Below are 26,597 nucleotides of genomic sequence, written 5' to 3' on the forward strand. Positions count from 1 at the left end.
GATAGTCCTATTTTAAGAGTTCATTTTCTATTATAAAAGAGCAGAAAAACCTAACTAGTCTCTTTATTTATGCATAAACTCTACCAGTTTTATTTCCTAGCAAAGAAAAGGGGGGACCTTTGTATTATTCTCACAAAATGTATTTTGTGGAAATATCTGAATGTTGTTGAAGTAGCAAAATGAACTGTAGAGAGGTGAATTGTTTTGATCTAATTAAATTATGGTACCTAATCTAATTGTAAGATAATTTTTGAACTGAAGAAATTATTCAGAAAAATTCCCCAAATATCCTTCCATTCTCACACTATACATTTCAGAATTTCACATAAATCCAAACACTTCCATTTCCAGGTCAGGTCAAAAAATCTAAACTGTTTGGTTTGTAGCAGTTTTCACAGACACAGGAGCCCATTATCCAGAAGCAGCTGTCTTACTAATACTTATTTCTCTTAGGAGGCACTCCACACAAGCAGGGACTCCGCTGGTGTTGTGTTTGTTTCGTATTAATGGTTAAGGGAAGGTAAAAGGGTCTTTCTGATAGTTTTTCCTGTGGCACAGATTTTGCGCCATGGTAATGCTTATTGTCATTTTGGGAAAAACAGTTTTATATATATAATATGTAATCATTTTGATACAGTTCTATAAAATTATATATAATATGAAATATATATTTGAGAAAAATAATTATCTATATTATCTATATCTGTTCAGACCCTGTTTATCTAAAGTATTGCTAAGTCTTGCTACCATATAACATTTTCCTTTCTTTATGGTTTGAATTAAAGCAAATGTTAAAGGAAAACAAACCCTGAAGCGAACCTCCCGATAGCTTCATAGCTGCTGTTTACTTACTGTTAATTTTATTGAAGTTTATGCTTCAACAGAGCAAAACACAGTGGTCTCAAACTAGTTTAATAGAATCCCAAGTGTTTTTAGTAAGCCCTCTGAACAGAGCTTTCTCTTTAAAGTAGGGGTAATCTAGTGTATTGGAAGGTACTGGACTTGTATCAGAGGACTTGAGTTTGAATCTTGACTGTTGAGTATCATTGTTGTGACCTTGAGGAAGTTGCTAAATATTTGAATTTTCAATTATTTTCCTCAGTGAAAGTGAGACAAGAATGATCTCACAGGCGCAAATGAGAAAATTAATAAGTTAATTTTAAAAACTCCCTTTTTGTTGGAAATGCATCTATAAAGTCATACTTCTATATGGAACTCACAGTGAAGAGGAATCATTGAATGTAGTTGGGATTTTCAGATATTCCAGGTTTTACCCATTTAAAGCACCAAACATTTTTTTCTAGTTGAACTATTTTGATTGAGCATTTTTCTAAACATTATTTTACATGTATCTGCTTTGTAAAATGCACGGATATTATTGCCTTACATTTGTATATTCATTCATTAAGTCTTTAACAAAAATTTGTTGAGTGCTATTCTGCTCCAGGCACTGTGCTAAGCCTTGTACATAAACTGATGGAAAAATGGACATACAGACTGTATGAACTAGTAGGAAGACACGCACTCAACAGGTAAAACAAACACACATAAATGATACACACATTGTGATAACTGCTAAGAAGAAAAACGAGAGGGCACTATGAGAAGAAACAGAGGGGAAAAACTACTGTAGGGTGAGTGGTCAGGAAAGCTCTCTCTGAGAAAGTGAAATTGAAGCTGAGATCTGAAGGATGAGAGCCAGCTGCCTTACAGAATGCGGGGGAGAGCATTCCAGGTACTGGAAACGAGGAAAAGAGGCCTCATAAGAAAAAAAAGGCCTTTTTTGTTTTCAAGAAACTGACAGAAATTCAGTGTGACTAGAACACAGGAAACAGGGAGAAGACTGGTGCTGACAAAAGATACAGAATCCTGTATAGTTTATAAAACATATTTACGGCTTAAAGTAACCAGTTGAGATGCAGAAGACTTTTTTTGTTTCCATGTATAGACACTGAGGGTTAAGGGGGCTCACTTGCCCAAGGTCACCCTGCTGGGAGGGGAGGATGAGAGCTCCAGCCTCCTTTGACCCCTAGTCCTAGGCTCTTTGTGCTGTGAAAACTTCCTAGCTGAACGGTTTCATACTTTTCTGGTGTCTGAGGCCATTATTATGTAATCAGTCACTGAAATGAAACCCTAATGGGCTGTTGAGGTGTGAAAGGCCCATTGCCCTGTAATATCTTTTGAATTCTGATGTCTGAAACATAGTTTTTCTGTCTGCTGTTGGGTTGATTTCAGCTATTCCCTTATCTGTTTTTGAGGAGCTGCAGACATAGAAACCAACATGTTTAGTTTATTAGGCACGTGTAAAGTAATAGCCAATGGCTTCTGTGTGAGAGCCCATTGGATTGTTGTAATATCTGTTGTCTCAGTAGGTCAGGCAGTGATGTTTGACTATTCCTAATTGTAAAATTGATTTTACTTTGAAAATATTTGACAAAAAATAAATCATGTTTAAATGAGGGAGATATTTACATAAAGTTGTTGATGTCTGAGGAGCCACTCTTATCCCATTCTCTTAAGAGTTTTAAATCAATTGTGAATAATCACAGGAGTTAGACAAAGATGACAATACCAGGTTTATTGTTAATAAAACCAGACTGGACAGCTGTCCATGAACCTAAGGCCTAAATCATGCTTCCCCTTCTTTACCCAAGCTGAACTTAACAAATGCAATCAGACCTCTGTCTCCAGAACCAGAAGACAGAGAAAGAACGCTATGTACATCTGGAAGGCAGGCTGCATCTGAAGAAGGTAGCCCAGGAAGGGTTAATGAAACCTGCCCTCTGACCTTTTCTTCTGTTACTCATCAGAAAGGAAAGAAGTAATACCTGATACTCAAAAGAAAGTTTTTATTTTATAAAATGGAACAAAATATGAGAAAAGGGAGAAAATGGTTTCTTCTACATTAAGGTAAAAGCAAACCTTTATGATTTAATTAGACAACATTTACAAGTAAAGGTATTATGTCTTGTGAACATACATACTTAATATCAAATAGGATAATTTCAGTGTTACGGCTTAGTAGGCTAGGAGTCAGAGACTTCTTTTACTTACTTTATTATTTAGGAGAAGCCGTAGAAGGACAGTGAGCTCCAGTTTCGTCATCTGTCATAACGAGTGCTATAAATACATGCTCTGTCTGAGAGAAACAGATGCTGCTGTGGCTATGAAAGGGTGGTAGGAAAAGAGAATGACATCTGAGTACCTACTGTATGCCAACCAATGTGTTAGATGCTTTTCAGGATATCTTGTGTTATCACCATAATCAAACAAGTGTTATTTTCATTTTTCAAAGAAATTGAGTGTCAGATTCTACAACAACCATTTTTTGAGCATTTATGATAAGCCAGTCTCTGTGAATACAGTGGTGAACAGGGATACCATAAGAAAGTAGCATTTCAACACAGATATGGAGAGTGAGGGGAGCTGGGCACATAGAGGGAGGGTTGCCTGGTCATGTTCCTCTCTAACCAGCTTTCCCCTACACCCTCCTCAGATGCTTCCCGGTGTCTAGTCAGAAACTGGGATGGCATTCTCGATGCTCCTCTTTCTCTTATCCCATACACCCATATGTAGAAAGGTCCTGAAATAGGATACATATTGGGACATTTATGGAATAGAGAGAAGAACATCATTTCTTGTATGCTTTGAGAGTTAGAATTGTGTCCTAAGTGCATAGGGAAGACACAGAAGCGCTTTAGACTGGAATATTGTGAACCTACTCTTGGAAGAAGGCAGTTCTCCGTGGGTCTCTCACATTTCTGTATGTGTTATGAGTAATACCTGATACTCCAGAGTTCCTCCAGACTAGATTGGGTCACTGGCCTACTTGTCACAATGGACGGATCTGAAGCTGACTGTTAGATTGTCAGAAACATCTCCATGTCTGTTGTTGTCACAGACTCTCTTTTCAAGGATGTTTGTGAACAACTTTAGAAGAAAGTGATAGTACCTCCCTCCATAGCAAACAGCAGGCATGCTTACTGTTCAGAATAATAATAAAGATAATGTCTTCCTTTAGAACCAAAGGCAGGCATGTTTACTGCCCATTATAAAAAATATTTGATGTCCCTACATTCAGGGTTGTTTTGCTGCAATACAGTCAATTGCATGTACAGGTGTCATGTCACCTTGAGGGAACTGGGGATCAGAGAACTGTCACAAGAAAATGCTGATACCTGGGCTTCCTTTATTGGAAGTAATAAGTCTCATTATTGTGAGTAATAAGTCTCTGACTGAGAAGTCTTGTGTATCCTGCCAGCATCTGTGAAGGTGTGGCAGGCTAACTTGTTAGCTTGTGAATAAGATAAAACTCAAACCCTTCGTAGTTGTTGGCAGTTTTAGGGATGAGGATGGGGTCCTGATAGAGACATAAGTTTCTGGAAGAGAAAGGATGAAGACCTCCTGGGCCAATTGATGAGATTTGAGAGGAATCCATGGACATCATTAGTGAACATGTTGATCAACTTGTTTGGTCAGTTAGGGAATAAATGACCCTCCATTTTATTGTCTGTTGGTGAGGAAGAATTGGAGAGATGATTGTAATCCAAGTACCTGGAAATAGGTTCAAAGTCAGCTGTCTGAAAGGTGCCCTGGATGTTGCTAGTCCTGTTCCAGGCATGGAGATGTTTTTGACAATCTAACAGTCAGCTTCAGATCCACCCATTGTGACAAGTAGGCCAGTGACCCAATCTAGTCTGGAGGAAGGTTCTGACCCTCTTTGTAACAACAGTTATAATTTCATGCTCTGGCATACAAGGAAGGAAATTTGTAACCACTATAGGTAGAAACCAAGCAAATAACTATAACCTTGGGTGGTTCACTTAGAAGATGAAGGTGTGGGGTGTGTAATACTTGTTAAGGAAGTATTAACCCTCAAGGTTCTTTTAGTTGCACCATTTTGCAGCTTATCCCCTCCTGTAGACTGTCACACCAACCTTAGATTCACTAGGAGACTTAGAATTTCTTAGAGTGGGGCCAGGCTGCTGTGAGGGAGCTTTGGTTACCTTGGGGGAAATTTCCTTGGAAGAGAAAAGCTCCCATAGGAAGCCATGGATGAGGTATTGACTAGTCTTTGGGCCCTTATTGCCCTAGAATGGGTTTGTAATGCTGATGAAGATTACCTATTGGAAAATGAGAAACTGACCTAATGAAATCTAGACAAATTCTTATCGTCACCCCTGTTGCCTCGCAAAACTCTCATAATTCTTTTGGTGAAGCAGTGATAGAACATGAGATGTTATAATAATGGGGCAGTAAATGCCCTCAATTGAAACAGGCTCCTTAAAAAAAATAGCTGCTGCGCAGGTCAAGCCCAAATCAAACAAATGGAACAAATTCTATAGCCACAGCCAGAAAGTGGTTATGGCTGCTAAGTCTAGGGGTTCCCAGAACTGGAATAGATGGTGTCTGTAATGATCTTGCTGCCAAATACAGAGCATTGCATGGAATGAAAATAGTAGAAGTTTATTTGATTGAGCCCTGAGCCAGCTACCAATCAAGACTGAAAGTAAATACATCTTGTTTACTAACATAGAACTGTTCTCTCCCTCTCTGCCCCTGATCCCCCCTCCTCGGATTCTACTTCAGCTTTAGCTTCTTTAAGGAGGAAAGAATGGAGCTGAGTTCTGTCTGTCCTGAAAGAGGACCACAATTCTTACATGCCTCTCTCCAAGTATGTTGGGAAACTCTGGTGAGGGCAAAGACTTAAACTTTTATGGCTCTGTGAGATACACATTAAGGAAGTATTAACTGGCCCAATTTATCATCCTGCCCAGTCCGATGAAGGAGGGGGATAGCTGAATTCAGCCATGGTGGTTTGAACATGGTTTGCAGTGGGGGAAGGAAGCTAGCCGACCTTATGGGTGGGGCCCTTTGTTCCAATTAGTGTGTCTTTGTTGTAGCTTCCCCTGCTGAACTGTAGATGACTGTATTATGGATGTTTATGAAGTCCAGAGGGGAGTCTCCTGACCAGGAAGAGTTGCAAGTACAGAAGTGCTTCTCCCTTTGGGGCCCCACAACCCTAATGACCTCTTTGGAGCTTCAGTTCTCTATGACTGATGGTTTTGCTGATTGGAGCCTCTTGCAAAAGGAAGCAGCATTCACCCTTGGAGTTCTGGACTCATAGCTCTGAGGTTCAAACAGGTATATTCCTTTAGAAAAGGGTCCCTTCTAGTTAAACTGAATGCCTGGCCCATGGAGACCTTGTAACTCTTTTTTTTTTTTTTTTTTTTTTTGTGACGGAATCTTGCTCTGTTACCCAGGCTGGAGTGCAGTGGTGCGATCTAGGCTCACTGCAGGCTCCACCTCTCAGGTTCACGCCATTCTCCTGCCTCAGCCTCCCCAGCAGCTGGGACTACAGGCGCACACCGCCATGCCCGGCTAATTTTTTTGTATTTTTAGTAGAGACAGGGTTTCACCGTGTTAGCCAGGATGCTTTCAATCTCCTGACCTCGTGATCCACCCGCCTCGGCCTCCTGAAGTGCTGGGATTACAGGGGTGAGCCACCGCGCCCGGCGAGACGTTGTAACTCTTGAGCCTGATATTCCTGCTTTGGGGTCCAGTCATACTCATTGAATAACAAGGGAAGGGCCCAACAGGCCTGGGTTGTCAAATGGAAATGGCAAATTTAGGAATGCAGCCAGCCTGAGGCAAGCAGCATCTTAACCTCACTTGAGAAAGTGGCAGCTCTAATCTCCCACTCTGCTGCCTGATTCACCAAGGTTCCCCTAAGTGCCTGGGCCTGCCTCATTTATGGATGAGCCAACCTGAAACCTAATGGTATCCAGTGGGTTATGTTCAGCCTCACCATCACCTACTCAACTAGAAATGGACATTGTTTCTGTGCTCAGGGTTCACATTCAAGGAAGTGCTCTTAGCCCTGGCCAGTACTCCCCTTAATGAATCTTGCTGTGTTTTTACTGTCTCTGGAAGTGTTGCAAGTGTTGCCAATGACCTAGTTGTTCGGGCTGCCACTTGAAAATATGCCAGCTGGGAGATTATAAACTCCCCTCTTTGGGGCCACAAGCTGTGGAAATGGTTGGGCTGTCACAGTTATTTATATAAATGGTAAGGGCCCATTCTCTGATGAAAAGCAATGGAAATCAAGCTGCTGGTTCCACTTGCACCACCCAGATTGCCACCACTGCTGCCTCACTTCATCAGGGTGCTGGACATGCGACACACCCACAGCACAGACTGGGCACAAGGTGAAGGACTATGTGTTTCTGATATCGAGGTGACTGGCATCACAGACTTGGGGCTCCTGCCAATAGTTGACCTGTTTATCTCAATGAAGGAAGACACATTGTATGTACAGGGAGTTACTTCTGCTGATTCTTAACAGATTTACTGCATTTGACTCCTCTTGAAACTGGCGGTGGTGCCTCACTGCTGTTGACACATTTTCAGGTTATGAGTTTGCCAGGTGCATTCCAGTTAGTCAAAGCCAGTGGTGTACCTTTTATTGCAGAAGCCAGAGCTGATAGTCAAAGTATTTGATAGTCTTTCCATGCTCCCTACAGTACATAGACACTTTGTATTGTTGAATGTTGGAATGGCTTCCTAAAATCAACTCAAAAAGATTTAAAACTCTACCTGCCTAATCTCCTCCTGATTTGGACACGTTAATAAGACAGTTGGGTCATTAAATGCAACTGGCCCAGTTAGGGATCATCCTCTTTTTGTCCTTTCTTGGTTATGATCAGGATGAAAGAAGAGAGAGGTTATATAGAACTATTTTGAAAATTCAGGATATCATCCTGACCATTCCTAGACATGATGAATCTTTCTTTCTCCTAATACCTATCTCAGGCCAGACTGTTTGGTACATCTGCTGGGTGGCAGCCTGGTCAAAAGATGGAACAGGAATTCAAATTTATTCTGGTTCAGCCACTTGAGTTTTCTTTTTGGATTGCATTATCCTAGGATATTGATCACTTGGTTGGGTTAACTGCTCACCAATCGCCCCCAAACCATGTGTCCTTGAGTCTTCTTCCTGTATTCATGAAACTGAGGCTAACTATCATGTTAGCTTGCACATAGGGTAAAATCTCAGACCTTTCATAATTCTTGACATCTACTTACGTATTGAAATAGCTTTAGCCACTTCCTGCAGAATGGATTGAAGAGTAAATGGTACAAATGGGGAGTTTATCGGTTGTACCAGGGGATTTTAATTTATGGAGGTGACTGAGTGACAACATGGAGAGGCCAATGCCATCGAAAGATTTTTTTTATTACTTACATTTCCCAAGAGGAGTGGGGGCACTTACATTAAATGTAAGTAATTTTATTACTTACATTTCCCACGACGGGGCACATGGGGAAGCACTGGGTTTGGTCAGGACACAGAAGAAGGAAGGGAAAGCCTGGGCCATAGCCTTTACTTGGGTTTCTGTGGGAAAGGGAAGGGCAGAGGAAACAGTTTAGGACTGGCTAATTTGAGTAATTTCAGTGGGCTCTGGGTTGTAGGGGTGATATCTGGTTGTCTGGTACCTGGCCCTGGGAGATTTAGGGAAGGGGAGTATTGATTTACTGATGAGAAGTTGATAAAGGAGATGGTTGAGGGTGTGGTCTCTGGATTGGTTAGTTGCATATGAAGGGCATGATCCCAGGCCAGCCCTTTGCACTAAGAATTGGCTAGCTCTGGGAGGATAGTCTCTTCCCATTCAATGAGGCCACAGATTCCAGAACATCAGAATACAGAAAATAATGAAATCAGAGTTGATATAACTGGCCTCGTGATAAATGGATGCCAAATAGACAAACACAATATAAGAAAACACAGTTTTAGAGGAGAGAAACTGCTTAGGGGGTTACTGTAATAATCCAAATAGGAGATGACATTGGTTTTAACTAGAGAAGTGGCTGGAGAGATGAAGAGAAGTGAACAGATTTGAGACATATTTTGAAGCCTGCATCAATTCAATTTGATGATGAATTTAGATATAGAGTTTGTGGAATGGGAGGACTCAGTGACTCCTGTTTCTGGCTTTACCTAAATGAAACATTTTGGACAGTAAATGTAGCATTGGTAGAGAAATAATAAAGAGTTCAGCACTGGACATGTTCAAGTTCCATATGGTTGTGAGATTATTTATGTAGAGGTATAAGTTAGGCAGGAGAGTGAGAGAGTTTAGGACTAAGAGGATGAATCTCAGGTGGTGATAAAAATTTAGGAACCTACAGTATATAGACAGTAGTTAAGGCATGACACTAGATGAATTATCCAGAGGGAAGTGTAGAATTTGAATGACTGGGGGCAGATCATGCATTTGCCCACAGCCCCACCTCCATTTGACCTGCTTCTCTCTTTTAAATAACCATCTTGGCTTCTGAATGTACGTGAGCTTGTCAGCCTTAATAGGCAAAGAAGGAAGACAATTAAGCAAATGGCAAACGAAATTGTTGCATTGATTTCTACATGGTATTTGTTATACAGTGGCATGGACATGATTTCTTAAGTGTTTAACTAAAAATAGTCCATTAGGTTTTGGATTTTATATTCTAATGTAGATAACACATCAGTAACCTGGCTAAGGAAGCTGCGGTGGCTGTTTAGTTTTGATTGCACATGGTCTTTTTCAAAGTAGCAATTTAGGAGCTTATTGAACATACAGAAATTATAAATTTTTTCTTCCTTCTCTAACGCTTGTCAGTAGTTATCAGAATTATATGACTATACTTTTGTTTTTTCCTTTGTTCTCCCATGTTGGCTCTGTTTTATCTCCTAATGTCAAATGTCATTTCTTGGAATCATTCAGGAAGTTATCTTTTAGTTAGTTTGCCAGTAATGAAAAGTGGCAAGAAATGCTGTAAAAGAACCTGGAGGTATTTCACAACTTTGGAGATGAAGGGTGCTTGATAGATTACTAGACAAGTAATCTTACTAAACTGCTCACCAAGTGCCCCCATATCCTGGATCCTCGGGTCTTCTTCCTGTATCTGTGCAACTGAGGCTACTGTGTTAGCTTACAAGTAGGGTAAAATCTCAGACTTTTCGTAATTCTTGCCGCCTACTTATGTGTACTCATGCTGAGAAGAGTAGAAGACACGAAGAAAGGAAGTATGTAAGCAGCTTCCTTGTGCTAAGAGTTATGGAGAGGTAGTAGACAAGGTAAATGTAAAGGATGCACCTCATGAAACTGCAGTAATTAATTAATTTTCTTGATTTTAAAAATATGTATATATGTAGCAAGACTTCTACCAAACTTAACAGGTGTCATGACCGACTAAATCCTGATTCGCATATTACTTTGAAGGATATTCATGCATCCAACAATTACCAGTGTAGCACTGACAGTGGGCAAGTACTGCTATTTAATGTATCAGCTGTCAATTGTTCATAATAGCTTCACTTTTATCAGAATGTGGGGCTGACTCTCATCGATTGATGGACTCAAAAGCACTGTATAGAGGTTTTGGAGGTCAGGGTGCCATTTGCAACATTTTGAAACCAGGGAAATTAAGAATTTACCCATAGTAAGGCTGTACTGGTTTTTAAGAATATCCAGTTCCTTTGATTTTGGCTATCTTATTAACTATTAATAATTTTTACCTACAGGATGTCATAATAATTAACAGCATTGACTGATAACTATGTGCTTGGTTTTAAACATGGGGTAATGAAAACAGTTATTGTTAAATAAAATATATTTGGAAGATGGAGTCTTTCAGAATGTGTGGTTCATATTCAAAAATAAATACTGGTACTCTGAGATGGAAACCTCTGTGTTTGTTCCCAGGTCACATAATTAATTGGTGGCAGTATGCTGGAACCAGAAGGGCATCCTAGACATCTCTGTTTATAAATGTTATTAAAAATCATCTATGCAACTTTCCTACTTGGTTATAACGGTACAAAGTAAAGGGATACCCTTTACTTCTGTGTTTCTAGGAACACTTTGGTGTCCTGGTGTAAGCTGAGATAAAGATTATATTTCTCATCAGAAAAAATATAGTTATTTGTACTCTTTAAAAATTGAAACTGCAAATGACATTTGTTTTCACGTTTATATTTGTAAAGTCTTCACCACACTTTGTTTGTTGTTCCTACCTCGCCCCTCTTTAAGATTAGGGAAGAAAATTACAATCCACCCAGGCTTCTTTAATGCATGAAGAACTTATTCTCCCAGAGTTTTAGGCAAGGTTCACTGGGCCTCTATTGTAACAGGAACAGACATATAGTTTGCTTCAATGAATGTTTCTTGAGCTCGTAAGCATTTTGAAAATATTGAATGACTTACAGTCCCTTAAGAAATTAGCCATTTAAAAAAGCATATTCAGTTGAACTTTAAAAATATCATTTATACCACAATACTCAACAAACTCTAACTCCTTGAAAATATTTGGCTGCAAAGACATTATTTTTAGTGATCCTAACCATACTAGGAACAAAGAATTGCATCTGTCAAAATGGGATCTCTGGCGCTCTAAAATAATCCACATGCTTTGTGAACTTTGATGGAGTCAGGCAGCTCTCTGTCATATAAATATCATACTGGCATCAAAAGCTGGGCTGACCATGTGCTGCAGGTGGAATGCACACACTCACCCAGTTTCACAGCAGAAGCAGCTGACACTAGTAGGGAGACAGCACCTTCTTCAGTTCCTAAGGCCATTGGGGCCTCTGTGTGCTGTCCAAACCTGAAATAGGTAAATGATTCTTCATTCAATCCTCCCTTGAAAATGAAAATGACTTCAGTAAATACTTGTGCTACAAATTACTCAGATGCAATATTTACTCCTTTCCTGTAGGTCACTGTATCATTTAGAGCCAAACTGCAAAGATTATGAGAAAAAAAGAAATAAACTCAGAGTTAGATAAACAAATTAGAGACAGGAAATGCTACATTGAAATACTGTCTGAAGAACTTATGAAATGAGTGTAATCTTTCTTTTGAGATCTGTAAGACACATTTTTGAAGGGATGAGAGATGAGAGTTGCAAGATACCGTTTTCTTTAGAGAAAATAATTATTTTTCATAAGCTATTAGAAAAAAGGGAATGTTAATATCAGATAATAGCATTATTATCTGATTTTATTATCTAATCATTAAGGATTACTCACATTATCCTTATCTCTTGAATTTAGCTATTCTTGTTTCATTTTCATTTCATTAGAAATTAATATATCCTCTTTCGTAAACATGAAAGACTTTATTTTATAAATTATATTACATAAAATGTTAACATTTGTGTGAGCATTTATAATTGTGTTCATCCCTTCAGTCTGCCTCAGATGAAAATATATACAAAATAAATTAAATAAAAATGCCTGTAATTATCCTTCCATTTTGTTGACATACATGTGTGCCTAAGACTAGAAGAGAGCCCTGTACTTTTTAGAGTGAAGTAATAATGAAAGTGAAATCTTACATACCTTGTCTCATCCAAAAAAACGAGAACAAACAAAAATGTAAAATGTTGGTAGGGAACTTTAAATGAATACCATCCTTATTGATATTAACTTGCCATAAAGTTTTTCTCCTACAGAAATGTTTTGCTTTAAAGAAATTTAAAGTAAAACTTGCTTTTTGAAAATTTAATTCAGGGATTTAATTCTGAGTAGTTTACAACAATGGGTTATGAATGTATCACCATGACAGCAGGTTGCTAGAGTCTAGGAGTCAGGAGATGTGGCTTCATTAAAAGCACCTCCAGATAATGCCCTACGTTAGATTTCACTGAAAGACAGGAGCTGCTGATGAGGGTGACCTCTGACATCAAGTAATCTTACTATCAACAGAAGGGCGTGGAAAGCCATTGGTCGGAACCAGGAGTGTTTACTATCCAGGTCTCCTCCTATTTAACCTACATAACTGCACTGCTCCTGGAGCCCTAAGGTTCACGCCAGAGCAAGGTGCTTTTAAGGCTACGTGGGTGTTGGTTAGAGACTATAAACCTCTCAGAGCATTCTGTAAACCTCAACCCAGGTTTCATTCTACTGACAATGGAGACTGGAATTTATTGGCTGTTGAACTTCACACACACGCACTACAGAACTGACTTCCAAATACAGCTGGAATAAATTTCAGGTTTTGGGATTTTGAATGAGGTAAGTTGCATTTAGCTTTTGGTTGAAGCGTTATCATTATTATTATGTTCCATGGGCAGTCACACATTTAAGTGTAGGCAGTTCTATCTCAGAGAAAAATATTTTTCTTGTTAAAATAGGTTGTTTAGATTTTTCACAGTTTTTTAGTACAAGGATGATAGAAGAAACTTGTACATAGGAACTGAGCAAGCCAATCAGTTAGAGAAAAGCCCTAATCTGTTTATGGCTAAAGTTTGAAATACACTTCATCTTTGTTTACTTTATAAAATTCAGCTATTCAAATTACATTATGTTAATGTTGGGAGAAATGCAGGTAACGTGATAAGTGATAATAGATTACATTTCACTACAAAACTTTTAATAGTCAACTTTGTTTTCCCCTAATAGTACATGCTACTGCAGGATTTTAAAAAACTAATACCAGCTATTTAAATGAAAGGCTTTTTTTCTGCATAATTTGTTTTGAAATCTGTGCTGAATTTGAACTTTTCATTAGATTTGAGATGTAGTCATCTTGATAAATATGTCATATTTTTAAGAGAATGAGTGTTTCCCTCCATTTATGGAACTATTTTTTTCTGAAACCATAATAGTAAGATCAAGTTTAATTTTAACTTTTTAAAGAATCCTGAAGTGTTTAGTGAGGTTTACCTTCCTTTAGATGTGTACTGAGCACATACTTTGATTTAAAACCTTGATGTGGAAGCCTTTGGTATGCTTTGGTTTAAATTATTTAAATATATCTTTGTGTCTTTCTCAAGAAGAAAAAGTGTAAATTGCTGTTTTGCTGCATCAGAGGGTTGAGATGTGGGAGAATTGTCACAATAATAACAGTATTTGTTTTGTTTAAGACAATTGAGGGAAGCTTTGCTGTGTTGGGACTATTTTATTCTTGTGAGAACAACACAATTCAGGCGAAGAAAATATTCTCTATTCTAAGTATTTGTGAGTACTGATTTACTGTCAGAGGTAGATAGTTAGGGAATCTGCTGGAAGAAAGGGAGGATAGATTATCCCAGCCAATAAGTTTTCCTGTTTGGTTTACAGGGTCTACTGAGCATCAGTCAGCACTATCCAGTTTCCCACTTCTTTTCTGAGTTGTAGGTACTATTTTCTGAAATACTCTGCAATTGAATAATGATGTTACACTACCTTATTTTGCATTTTGTTTGTTTTCTAACTGAAAGTTCACTGAACCACTAAAATATTACTTAACAAAAATGACCAAGAAAAGCAAATACCAGTAACCATATAATGGGTTCTAACTTTTTGCGGGGGGAAGAAGAGGGACAGAGAGACCAATTTTTTTATCTCTACTTTGGTTTTTCTCTTTTCTTCTCCAAGTTCCTTATAAATTACTCTCGTTAGCAGTTTCAAAATTGTATGATCTAACTTTCTGATCCTGTAGCAACCCTGTGGAGGAAGGTGGTTGTGTGAGTCCAGGGGCGGCACACATTTTGCTTTAGGGAAATGGTGCAAGCCAAATTTAACAGGTAATGCAGCTGTTGAAGAAATAGAAAAGCCAGATGACTTCCTACATGTATTGAGGAAACCAGGATAAATTGTCCTTAGAACCAGCTCCCAGAAAGCCATTTTAAATTGAGGTCAAAGAGGAAGAAATTGTGAGTCTATCTCAATTATTTATTAGGTTTACCTAGAATGAGACCTTCACTGCAGATATACCTAATCTATAATTCCTATACTCTTTAACCCTTGAGCATTCCTGCTGTATGAATCCCTTTTACATTTAGACTGCAGAGTGTATTTAATTGTTTATGACAATCCAGAATTTAGGGACATAAAAATTGTGAAATTAACTAAGTTTTACTTTCATCTAAGGAATAAGCTTCTGCATATAAAAATTATTGTAATAAATTTCTTAGTTTTTAGTTGAAGTTACACAGTTAATGTTGCTGTTTCTTCTGACCACATGCTTGTATGTGTGAAATGTTTCACATAGAACTATTTTCTCTTCAGCTCTTAGTTTACAGGTAATTTAAATTTTTTTTTTTAATTTGACTTAATTTGAGTATTTCTACTCAAACAAATCATATAATTTGCATTTTTGGTGCGTAAATTATGCTACAGTCAGTGTTTTATTAACTCTACTAATGAAGAATTTTATTTTAGTATTAAAACCTGAGAAGAGGTGATTTGTAATCTTTTTTTATAACAATGGTTATAGAACAGAGATTTAATATAAAACTACTTTAAAATAGATTTTAAAACTCAAAAATGTTGCTACAATGTTGTGGAAAATATCAGATTCAATCCAGCATGCTATAAATACATTTTTTCTTATTGTATAAAGCTTAATTTTAAAAATAAAGAACTTGATGCCAACATTCTTGAATTTTCTCTTTATAAATGTTGCTATTTTAATGGAAGATGAAGAAGATAAAATTTGTAAAATTCAAAAATATGCCTGTTTTACATAATTATTTTATCAATGTATTATTCTAGAAATATTTATATTTTGTATAAATTAATCTACAGATATATAGAGATATATGTTGTTAAATTTAAAATTGCTTTAAAATTTTGTGTGCATTCTATCAATTTGTTTTTAAAGTTAAAGAATTTCTGATTTTTAAAAAAGTTATGGTGATACTATTGGGCACATTAGGAGAGTTTTTATATATACTTTGAAAATGTTTTTTAAAGTTTAGGCATAAATATGTACTTATACAGACATACGCACACAGATAAACTTTAACAAAACTTTTGCACATGAATTGAACAATTTTATATTGGTAAGTGAGACAGCCTTTATAGTCAATTATTGTTCAAATTGAAAAGATTAGTTGTCATTTTTACTTAATAGGCAAATGATGGTATACTAGAGTATATTACATGATGATTGATATTTTATGTTTGGAAACATATGACATGTAACTATGCCTGTGGCCAAATTCTTTTGAAGTTTAATGACCAAGATGAGCTGCATTTGTTAAGTGGTAGAGCACTGGCTTGTCTGGGCTCCTGTTGTGCTTGGCAGATCTCGATAAATGGGTGAGTTTTTCTTAACCTTGTGGCCAAAACATTCCAATAGCTTTAAAAAATTTTATAAAGATATAGAAGATGTTGCCAAAAACATGAGCAAATTTTCTCTATTTAGGGGACTAGGGTAAATTTTTAAGATGATTTTTAAAACAATATTTGTGAGAATTCGTAAATATTCACTTTAATGCAGGGAAATCTAAAGTTTCTGATATGTGATACTGCTGGAATTCTTTCCTGGTTCATTGCGAAGCTGCACAGTAGTCAGCAATTTTAATTTAGCTGCAGAAGATTCTACCAAATTAACATTATGATCATTAAGTGATAATTCTTTAGTTTAGAATAAAGTATTCATTTTGCTCTTTTTGTTATTCTAATACATTGTAAAGCATTTATCCATCTTTCTTGTGACACCCAGGATGGCAAAGAAACATATAAACAAAAGGTATAAAGAAGACCAAGATATATGAGGAAGTATCTCTTTAGGTATTTGTTTATCATGCACATTTGTGAGAAAAAAAATTCTTTTAGCACTTATGTATAGTATTTATGCATAGTATCAAGGCTGGACAATCTAGTCTTTTTTCCAGTCTTAGAGTGGGAGCTTTCAAATGAGCTGTAACATGATATGTTAAAGCATCTTATGGTTCCTTTTGTGACATTTTTAAAAAAGTACTGTGTTACCTTTGCCTGCCCCACTGGGTAATAATGAAAAAATATACCATTAGAAGGAGTTTGAAATTTTCCTAAATAATTCATAAAGCCGATATGGCATTTATGACAGGTGAGAAAGGACTGTGGCATAACTAAGGAGAAAATGTGCTTTGGAATTTTAAAGGTTAATGTGGTTTGACATTTGGTTTAATACTTACATACTGTACATAAATAATTGTGCTTTGTTTTTCTGTTATTGTTGCTAAGTTGCTTTTTGAATATATTCAGCCTTGCTATGAACTCTCAAATCACTTGAAAGCTATTGTGACAGTTATAGTTGATGAAGAATTATAGACTATAGAAGTTTTTCCACTTAAAACATAATTCCTCCCTAGTGCGTGATTTTGTCTAACCTCCCTCCCCCAAACCAGGGTCCTGGAAGGCCCTCGCATTAAAGGCCAGAAATCAAGTGAGATCTTGCCTGTGACAGCCCAATACTAAAGGAGTAAAACAATTTTGGCTTCAGGTTTTTGGTGGTGGATTTTTATTTATTAATTCTCTAACTCCACTATTCTTAATAGGTATGTTATTTTGTCTACTGTTGCACTTAAAATAGAGTATTCGATTGCATCTTTGATGTGTAGCAGTTAAAGAAGGGTTATGGCAGGTTTTCTTTGAATGGAAGTAGATGCAAACTTCCAGGTATGCAGTAGAGTCCTCTCACTTTTATAGTCAATAAATGGTGATTTGGGCTTTTAGGAACACGGTTTTGTTTTTGCCAGGGAGAAGCTTGGTTAAGGAATGACAAAGAGGTTGAAAAGTGATATAGTAAGAAAATGGAGGAATAAATAGACTTCCCTAACTACATGAAAAGAATTTCAGAAATGTATACATTTTACAGCTGCAAGATCTTTGTTTCTAAGGAAAACAAAGACACTTTATTAAAAGTTTTGTATTATTTAATAATTGGATCTTTACAAACTGTATTTCTAAGACTTTAATTTTTTGATCACCATTTGGCAAAATGACATTTTATTTTCTTTGAAAAGCCTCTCGAATTTGTATGAACACATTAAAACAGAGATATATTTTTTAAAACTCTTGGTGACAACTTTTGTGTTGCAAAGATTTAATGTTTCGAGTTTTTAAAAGTCAAGAAGTATAACATAAGTGAAAGATAAATGAGTCGTATTGAGAAGTGTTGACACATTTTTAGCCAGTTGAGAAAGTGCATCTCCAAGTTTATATCCCTATGGGCCTAGCAGTATACCAATCCTGTGATGATCTTCACAACATAAATCATATTTACTTGGATCCAAAAATAATCATAGGTTATCACAGTAAAGTGGACATCTTTTGGGAAGTCCTTGAGTGGTATTAACTTTTAAATATTATATTTAGGATATGAGCATATATTTTCTTTCACAACTGTACGTAAGTAAACTTTGTAATAATTTTTAGTAAAAGCTTATATTGTAAAAATTGTTTATGTTTTGCCTATTTCATTTATTACATTAGGACTCAATTTTTAAGTTAATACTTACTTTTACAATTTTTTATGTTCCTTCATACATTCCTGAGGTATGTAATAGGAAAGGACATATGTAATAGGAAAGGGTATATTTTAATTCATATGTATTAAATGCTGCTAACTAGAAACGAGGATGATCTAGGGCAGCCCATCAAACTCTATCAGTCGGTTATCAATTTTTAAAAAAATTGATGTGATAAGGGCCAATCAATTGAGATGCATTAAATAAGAACATGATAGCTATTCCTGGAATAAAGCTGGAATAATTACTTAAAATACTTTTAAATTACATTATTTAACTTAAAATTCAAATATGGATAACTTGTATTAGAAAATATGAAAAATGTCACATAGCCATGGACATTTCAAGAAGTCTTTTATTTTCACTAAATTAGAAGCTAAAGGTAACTAAAGTTAGATACCATTCTGCTTTATCAAGCAATAATTTACAACAATTTTATTCAACCCAGTCATAAAATTCATTTCCTAAAGTATGCATTCATGTAAGACTCTAAGCATTGATATACTACAGTTTTTTGAAATAAATATCACTTATTCAGTCAGATTCACATCTTAGAGAATTCACATTCGAATTGCCAACAAAGCCGACAAGTCTACATTGTTGTTGACAGTAATTCTGTATCGTTTTCTATGTTTACAAAGAGTTTGGCATGCAATAATCTGTAATATAATCTCCATTTTTGGAAAAAATATTTTTATATCTGCTTATCCATGTTTTCCTTAAGCAATAGTGCATTTAATCTCATTTACATTATATTTTATATTTTCTACACAATTCAGTGAAGAAAGTCTTACCATCCATAAGAATATATATTAATAAATTATTTATTACATAAACTTTCATTTGTGAGATTTTAATCTAGAATTTATAGATGCTGAATCCACCTTTTGTTATCAGTGTTATAGTATGTCCTAAGACTCAATTATTAACGCTCATTTCAAAGCAAAATGAAGTTCCAAAAGAGATCTTTTGAAAATGTCTTCTTACATTATTCTATTCTTTACATTTTTTATTCCCATTAATGTTTCAGGATTTGTAATCAGAACTATTCACTAGAAGATAATTGGGATAATTGAGCCCAGCTATTTTAGAAGATGCTAGATATAATAAAAGAACCTTGCTCTTATTTGCAAACTTTTTTTATGAGTTAATTCTCCTCAAAAGATTGTGAGCTTCTCAAAGCACCTAGTGGTTTGGAAACATTAAAAAAATTAAGATTGATTTTTATATATGAATGTAATAGTCATAATTCCAAAGAGTCCAGAAATTATGGTATTTTGTATATATTTTTTCCAGATATTGAAAGTATTAATTATTCTCAATACCAAATCCCACATTCTTTATTTTAAAGTATACTTTATGTTACTCATGTAAATACAACCTAAAAAGCTTGAGGGGTGAATAGTATTGTGAAATAAGAGATGCATAGTGTTGTGTAATAAGAGAAATTATATTTAAAAATAATTGTCTGACTAATGTAATAATACTGACCAGTCCTCTCTACTCCTTTATTCTGCTTTATTTTCTTCTCAGCACTTACCACTGCTGGCATTGTATTGTTCATTTACCAGTTTACTTATTTCTTGTATGTCTCCTCCGCTAGAATGCATGATCAGGGCCGATAGGTGTTCGTTGGTCTAGGTGAGTGCTGTTCAGTAGAAAAATGATACAAATCCTATGCATATTTTAAATTTTCTAGTAGTCACACTTGAAAAGTAAGAATCAACAGGGGGAATTATTTTATTTAACACAGTATACCCAAAATATGATTTTACTCTCAATATCAAAAATACTAAGATATTCTACTTCCTTTTTTTCGTAGTAAGATTTTGAAATCTGGTGTGCTTTTTACACTAACAGCACATCTCAGTTCAATTCATCTACATTTCAAGCTCTAAATAGCCACGTGTGGTTAGTGGCTCCTGTGTCAAACTGCTTACGTCTAGTTCATCTCTGTGGCTGGAACACTGCCTCGGATATCTCAGGCATTCAGTAAAGCCTTGCTGAATGAGCAAATCTTGATATTTTGGACAGAAAAAGAAACAACCCAGAAGTTGTTTTTCACATTAGATTTTTTTTTTATTTTTATTTTTTGGCGTTTTTGGGGTGGTGGCGGCAGTAGATGCTAGAGATATCTGGATAATTTTTTCAAAACTACTATTTATTTTGCTTACATGGAGTTTAAATGTTACTAGTTCTTGGTAAAAACTGGTTACTTCAGTAGTCTAGTTTAAAGGATTCCTTTAATGACTGATGTATTATAAAAGCAACTAGTAGGTTCTTCTTTGAAAATTGTTCCACAGAACTTTAATTTCCACTCAGTTTTAAATGGGAGATACTAGTCAAGGGTACAAAGTTTTACTTATGCAAGGTGGGTCGTTCCCAGAAATCCACTCTACAGAATAGTGCCTATAGCAACAATATAGGCACTAATATTGTATATTTTAAAATTCACTAAGAGAGTAGATTTATATTATGTTCACACACACACACAATTTGGGAGGAAACTTTTGGAAATGATGGATATGTTCACAGCATAGATTACAGTGATAGTTTCACAGGTGCATTCTTATCTCAAACTCATCAAGTATACATTAAATAGGTGTACCTTTTTGTATATCAATCATACCTCAATAAAGTGAGATTTTAAAAAGAAAGAAAAGTAAACTAATGAACACAACTGGCAAATGTAGCATAGGAGAGAATGAAAGGCTTGATGTGTGGCCTTAAGTTGTAATTCCAGCCTTACTAGTGTTAGCTGTGGGATATTAGGCAAGTTGTTGAACCTCTTTGCACATAGTTTTCTCATTCATAAGAGGAAGATTTTATTCATCATACCTATCTACATGCGTTAAATGAGATTATATATATACATAGTCTAGCAGAGTGAGTGGAAAAGAATATTTGCTTAATAAATGGCAGTAATTGTTATTGTTATATAATTGAAATCAAATTTTAAATATTAAGATGTTTTGATCTTCATTTTGAACATTTTTAATTCATATGTTTATGAATTTTAGGTTCTTCATAGGTTCTGGTTAAAATGCCTTCATAGATCTGGATTTGAAATTTGCTACATAACTTGCTTTCAGGTTGTTTCTGCTTTCAGTGTTACTATATGGGAACTGGGAAGAAAATTGTATATATCTAAGCACTGTGCCTGGCAAGTGGTAAACACTCAAAACTTTTAGCTATTATTCATCCATTCCTTCATCTAAAAAATTTAGAATTTTGATATTTGTGTTTTCATTGAATACTAATAGTTACTTTTCTTAAAATAGTTAAACATTTAACTCTTTTTCATGGTGCTTGGAATTTTCCTGTATTTTTGTAATTTCTCTGAAGAGATATTGCATAGGTTAAAGTTCACTTTATTTGCAGCAAGTTGCATTCATTTACGCTATTCATCCTTTCTCTCTTGGTGTGTGTGTGTGTGTGTGTGTGTATTTCTATGGAAAAATTTTCAACATTTTTTTTTTTATTTATTTGCCTACCCCCTTGTGTGTCTTGTGAAAACTAGGATTTGAATTTCACTTTTTGGCATGAAATTCTGACTCATTTCTTGACCTGCTTGTTTTCCACTTCATTCAAAACACATTCAGAAGTAAGCCTGGGGTGATGGTGCATGCCTGTAGACCCAGTTACGTGGAAGGCTGAGACAGGAGGATGGCTTACACTAGGGAGTTTGAGACTGTAGTGCACCATGATTGCACCTGTGAATAGCCACTGCACTCCTGCCTAAATGACAGTCATTGAAGGTTCTATATGTTTTATAAGAATATTCTTTCTTATATAGCATATATGGTTCAGCACTTGCCATTTAATGAAGTCTCAAATGGAAGAGTGTGTTCAAATTAGGTAAAACTATCCATTTGCCTCTAATTCTATGATCAAAACCCTAGAAATATCTTTCTTGATGATTCCTTTAACTCCTCTACCTTAATTCAGAAATAAGATAGAGTTTTGAAGTAATTTGAAGATGTCATAAAATAACCTTTTTGGTCTTCGGTATTTCTAAACTTTCTTTTCAAATACAGATAAAAAGATCTGATAATATGCTAGTTAATACTTCAATCAATTACAATATTCTGTCAATTCTATCTCAGAAGTGTTTGTCAAAAACACCCTCTCAGTTCACCCCATGGCTCCTGTCTTAATTTGAGTCTTCACCATCTCTCACTGACAGATTGAATGGTTCAAAGTAGCATTTGGGGAACACCTACTCAGGGCTGGGGATATAATGATGTACCAGATCAATGCCACCTCTGCTTTCATGGAACTTCTACTATCCCTTTTGTTGCATTAGGCTTTTCCCAACTTTCAGCCCCCACCTCATCCCCCTTCCACATTAGCTTCTATAGCATCTCTACCCAGTTTGTTTTTTACAAGCTTTCAATTGTCTTCACTGACCAAAGGTTAAATTCCAAATTCTTTACCATATATAAGGGCTTCATAATATGCTTCCTCTGGCAAACTTCTTGACACTGAAATACCTACCATTTCCCACATACAGTCTCTGAAGACTCAATTCAGAGCTCACTTTCTTCATTGCCTTCTCCATCTTCCTTTGGCTGGGTTAATTTGTTCTATGAACACTCACAATACTTTAGATAGACTTCCCCTAGAGTAGTCATGGTATCCTAAATATTATTCTTCTCTCATTTGACCAAGAACAAATGAATGAAACCTCTAAAAATAACCACTCTGCTAAATGGTTATTTTAATATCTAAAGGAATTTCTAATTCATTCTTTCATCACATGCCTGTTAAGCAACAGTTATAAGTCTGGGACTCTGTGGGTACTAAATAGCAAAAACCCTGTAGATGTGTTCTCTGCCTTTACTTACTGTTACTACTTCAAGAATAAATTAAAACAAGCAGAACTTTCTAGTAAGTTCTTTGGGGTAATTATGCTTTGGAAAGCCGTGGGTGTTAAAGACTAAAAAAAGTTAAATGAGAGGAAGCTTGTCTGTCTCCGACTTTCAGTTGGGAGCATATGTCTAGTTTGTGGTGGTCTGGAGCTTCCTCAGCCAGTCCCAAGGTCCAGTCATCATGGTCTTGAGGAAAGTGACGTTCACCTGGGGATAATTTCTATGTATTCATTGGGCAGTTCATATAGTTTTTTGGTGATAAATCATAGGCAAGAACCAGTAGGAAAGAAGGTTCTTTTTTTTTTCAGATATGCTTTCCTGTTAATTCTTGTTTTCCTCATACAAATTTAATGGACATAAGACTTGTGGGATTTGGAGTGAATTTTAAGTTTACATTTTTAAAAAAGTATTTCCCCCTCCCCACCCTTTCCCCTTTTCTCCTCCTACTCCTTATTCCTCTTCCTTCTCCTCCTCTTTTTCTTCTTTTTCCCTCCCCTCCCCTTCCTTCTTTTCTTCCTTGCTTCCTTTTTCCTCCTCCTTTCTTCCTCTTCTCCCTCTCGTCCTCCTCTTCTTCTTTCTCTTTTTCCTTTTCTTCCTCTTCTTTTCCTCATCCCCTCCTCCTTCTCTACCTCCTCCTCCTTTTTCTTCTCTTCTCTCTGTGAAACAGTTTTTTTTTTCTGTTTTCTTTTTTTGCCCCTCCATCTCATGGTACTGATTACCATGTTAAGGACATAGAAGACATTACATAATAAAACAGGATGACAATTTCTTTGCTGGTCAGTTTTATTTTCCTATTGTGTAAGTGTATACACAAGATGCAAAAGAGACTACAGAGTTAATCAAGAAAATAATTGATTTCCCAGATTATAAAAAATGTCTAGACTTTTTATTAAAAGCAAACGACAGGGATTTTTGAAAATGTCGGGTTTTTGTGAGTTTGTTTTTTAAGTGTTCTTCTGAGACAGAGGAGGAAAAAATTACTTTGTGAGTTGGAAAGACAATGCTGTATCTTCAAAGCTTAAGACTTACTTTTAAGTGGTACTGTTCATATTGCAATTCACATTGCACACATGTTCCTCATGGTATATATTCAGTAGAATATTTTTTTGCTTCCAAACCACATATTAGAAGTAAAACTCCTTGGATTCCATAGGTTGCATAGTTAAGTTATTGAAATATGAACACCCAGAAATAGTGGACTTATAAATGTATATTGTACATTTTTCATATTAACCAAGAGATTTTTGAAGTTTAGTCTACTCTGCATATACTTTTAAGACCATAATAATCAGATATAGATATATGTGCTTGAAGTGAAATTGTGAAAAGCTATGGATTTCACCATCTTTAGAGGATGTACCACATACTTTTGTCCAGAAATAGATAGCATGGCCTAGAAGTATGAGTTATTCTTATCCTTTACCTCTGTGGGTTAAAAGCCACAAAGTTGAAATATAGTCTGCAAGATATACTGAAGATATGTGTGAAGCAGTGCTAAACTTAATTGATATGTTGAGACATATATAAAACATACAGCCACTAGACTGACAAAATGAAAATTAGTGTATGAACATTTTAGTTAATGCTGTGCTTTGCATCAAAACCTGGTGTTTATTATTATGTGCTTTTACTAGGAGACAGAAGCAGTATCAGTTGGAAAAACATTTCTTAGTGAATTGAGAACAGTATTGCTTTCTAGTTCCTAAGTGGGAAACCTGGTTCTTTGGTTTCTTTGTTCCTGGTTAGGCTTATCCCCAGTTATTTCAGCTGAACATTTTACATACTAATGGAGTCCAGGGAAGTGTATTTGGCAGCTGTTCATGGGATAATAATGAAATACACTATTTAGTACTGTATGCTGCTGCTGTAAAGTGTGGGGGGTATTTTATAGAGAACTTAGTGAACAGAGCTGTATCCACTTTAATAGTGTGTGAACCTGAGTGAGGAAGTCGTATTTTCATATGAGAATAACTAGTACTCTTTTCTTACAGGTAAAGAAAACGTGCACAGAATCAGATGTTTCAGAATCTCAGAATTCCAGGTACAGTAAAATAAAGACCAAGACTCCACTAAGGAGAATTGCAATTTTGGAGAACTAGTAAGATGTTATACCTGAGACACAATTGTGATTTGAAACATTGAGCTTCTTGAAGAACTTATCTTTATGGAAACTGTATATCGTGCTGGCTAGCGTACCACTACTCATAATATTAGTAAAAAGGACTGTGATTGAAGTCAGTTTTAAGGAACAATAGTGGAAGTATCTCTAGAAATATGTGAAAAAAAATCCCTTGGCATTAAGTTAATCTTCATTTTTTTGTTCTTATTTCTTTTTATAATGTTTTGAATCTAAAATTGTGCCAGATACTGAATAACTGTCAAATCTGTTTACAAAAAAAAAAACTATGATATTTCTTTTTCTTTGCAGTGAAACATTGCTAGATTTTGAGAATGTTGTCAAATTAGGAAACTCACAGTTAATTTGGCATTCTCGTTTGGATTGTTTGGAGCCTGTGGAAATGATGAATTAAAGTGGTCAGACCACTTCATATAGGAATTTAGCACCATTTAGTTGTTTGTGGTTGAACCAGATGCCCAACAGATTTTTTTAGACCTACACATTTTCATTGCTTTCATTTCAAAGTCCAGGCTGCAATTTTGAATGGATAAGTAAAAGTATCGTAAATACTATGACAATAATAAATACATGCTCTTACTATGCTGTGAGTGATATGACTTAACCTGTGCGTATTCAATTGAGAGATGGGTCTTGGTTTATTTTGTCCCACTTGCTCCAGCATATAGTGCATGTAGTGATTTTCTTGGTACATGAAAACATTGCATATCTAGGTAAAATGTTAATGGCCAAGGCCAAGGTGGGCAGATCACCTGAGTTCAGGAGTTCAAGACCAGCCTGGCCAATATGGTGAAACCCCATCTCTGCAAAAATACAAACATTAGCCAGGCATGATGGCGGGTGCCTGTAATCCCAGTTACTCGGGAGGGTGAGGTGGAAGAATCACTTGAACCCTGGAGGTGGAGGTTGCAGTGAGCTGAGATCGTGCCATTGCCCTCCAGCCTGGGTGACAGAGCGAGACTCCATCTCAAAAAAAAAGAAAAGAAAAATATTTAATGGCCATTATGTTTTTCTTTTTGTAGAGTAAGTGTATCTTATGTATAGTCTACTTATAGTTTGAGTAACTCTTGTTTTGTTGTATGCAGTATGATATTCCTATAATTGATTCCTGTACATATTATATTAAAATGATTGCATATGGATTTTCCCTTTGGATCATGAAGAGGATATGATATGATATCAGATTTTTGATCTTTGATCTTTGTTCTGTGTAATTAGCTATCAAAATGGAACTAACTAATTTTAGATTATTGGAGCATTAGGAAATGGATGAACCACTAAATGTTTTCCTACAAAGCAGAGTAGTTCTAGGATGTGCGAACAGA

General features: G+C 35.9%; 1 protein-coding gene across 15 annotated transcripts in view; it reads left to right on the plus strand.

Annotated features, from left to right (window-relative positions):
• The window catches only part of EYA4 (EYA transcriptional coactivator and phosphatase 4), a 314,955-nt gene that overhangs the window by 112,740 nt on the left and 175,618 nt on the right, over positions 1-26,597 (plus strand). For all 15 annotated transcript variants that reach the window (XM_063666612.1, XM_063666614.1, XM_054492945.2 and 12 more), the window contains exon 3: positions 25,127-25,176. In XM_063666612.1, coding sequence (XP_063522682.1) covers positions 25,127-25,176 — 50 coding nt within the window. The remainder of the gene's footprint in view (positions 1-25,126; positions 25,177-26,597) is intronic.

The sequence above is a fragment of the Pongo pygmaeus genome, chromosome 5, assembly GCF_028885625.2.
Source record: "Pongo pygmaeus isolate AG05252 chromosome 5, NHGRI_mPonPyg2-v2.0_pri, whole genome shotgun sequence".
In the NCBI taxonomy this organism is placed as follows: Eukaryota; Metazoa; Chordata; class Mammalia; order Primates; family Hominidae; genus Pongo; species Pongo pygmaeus.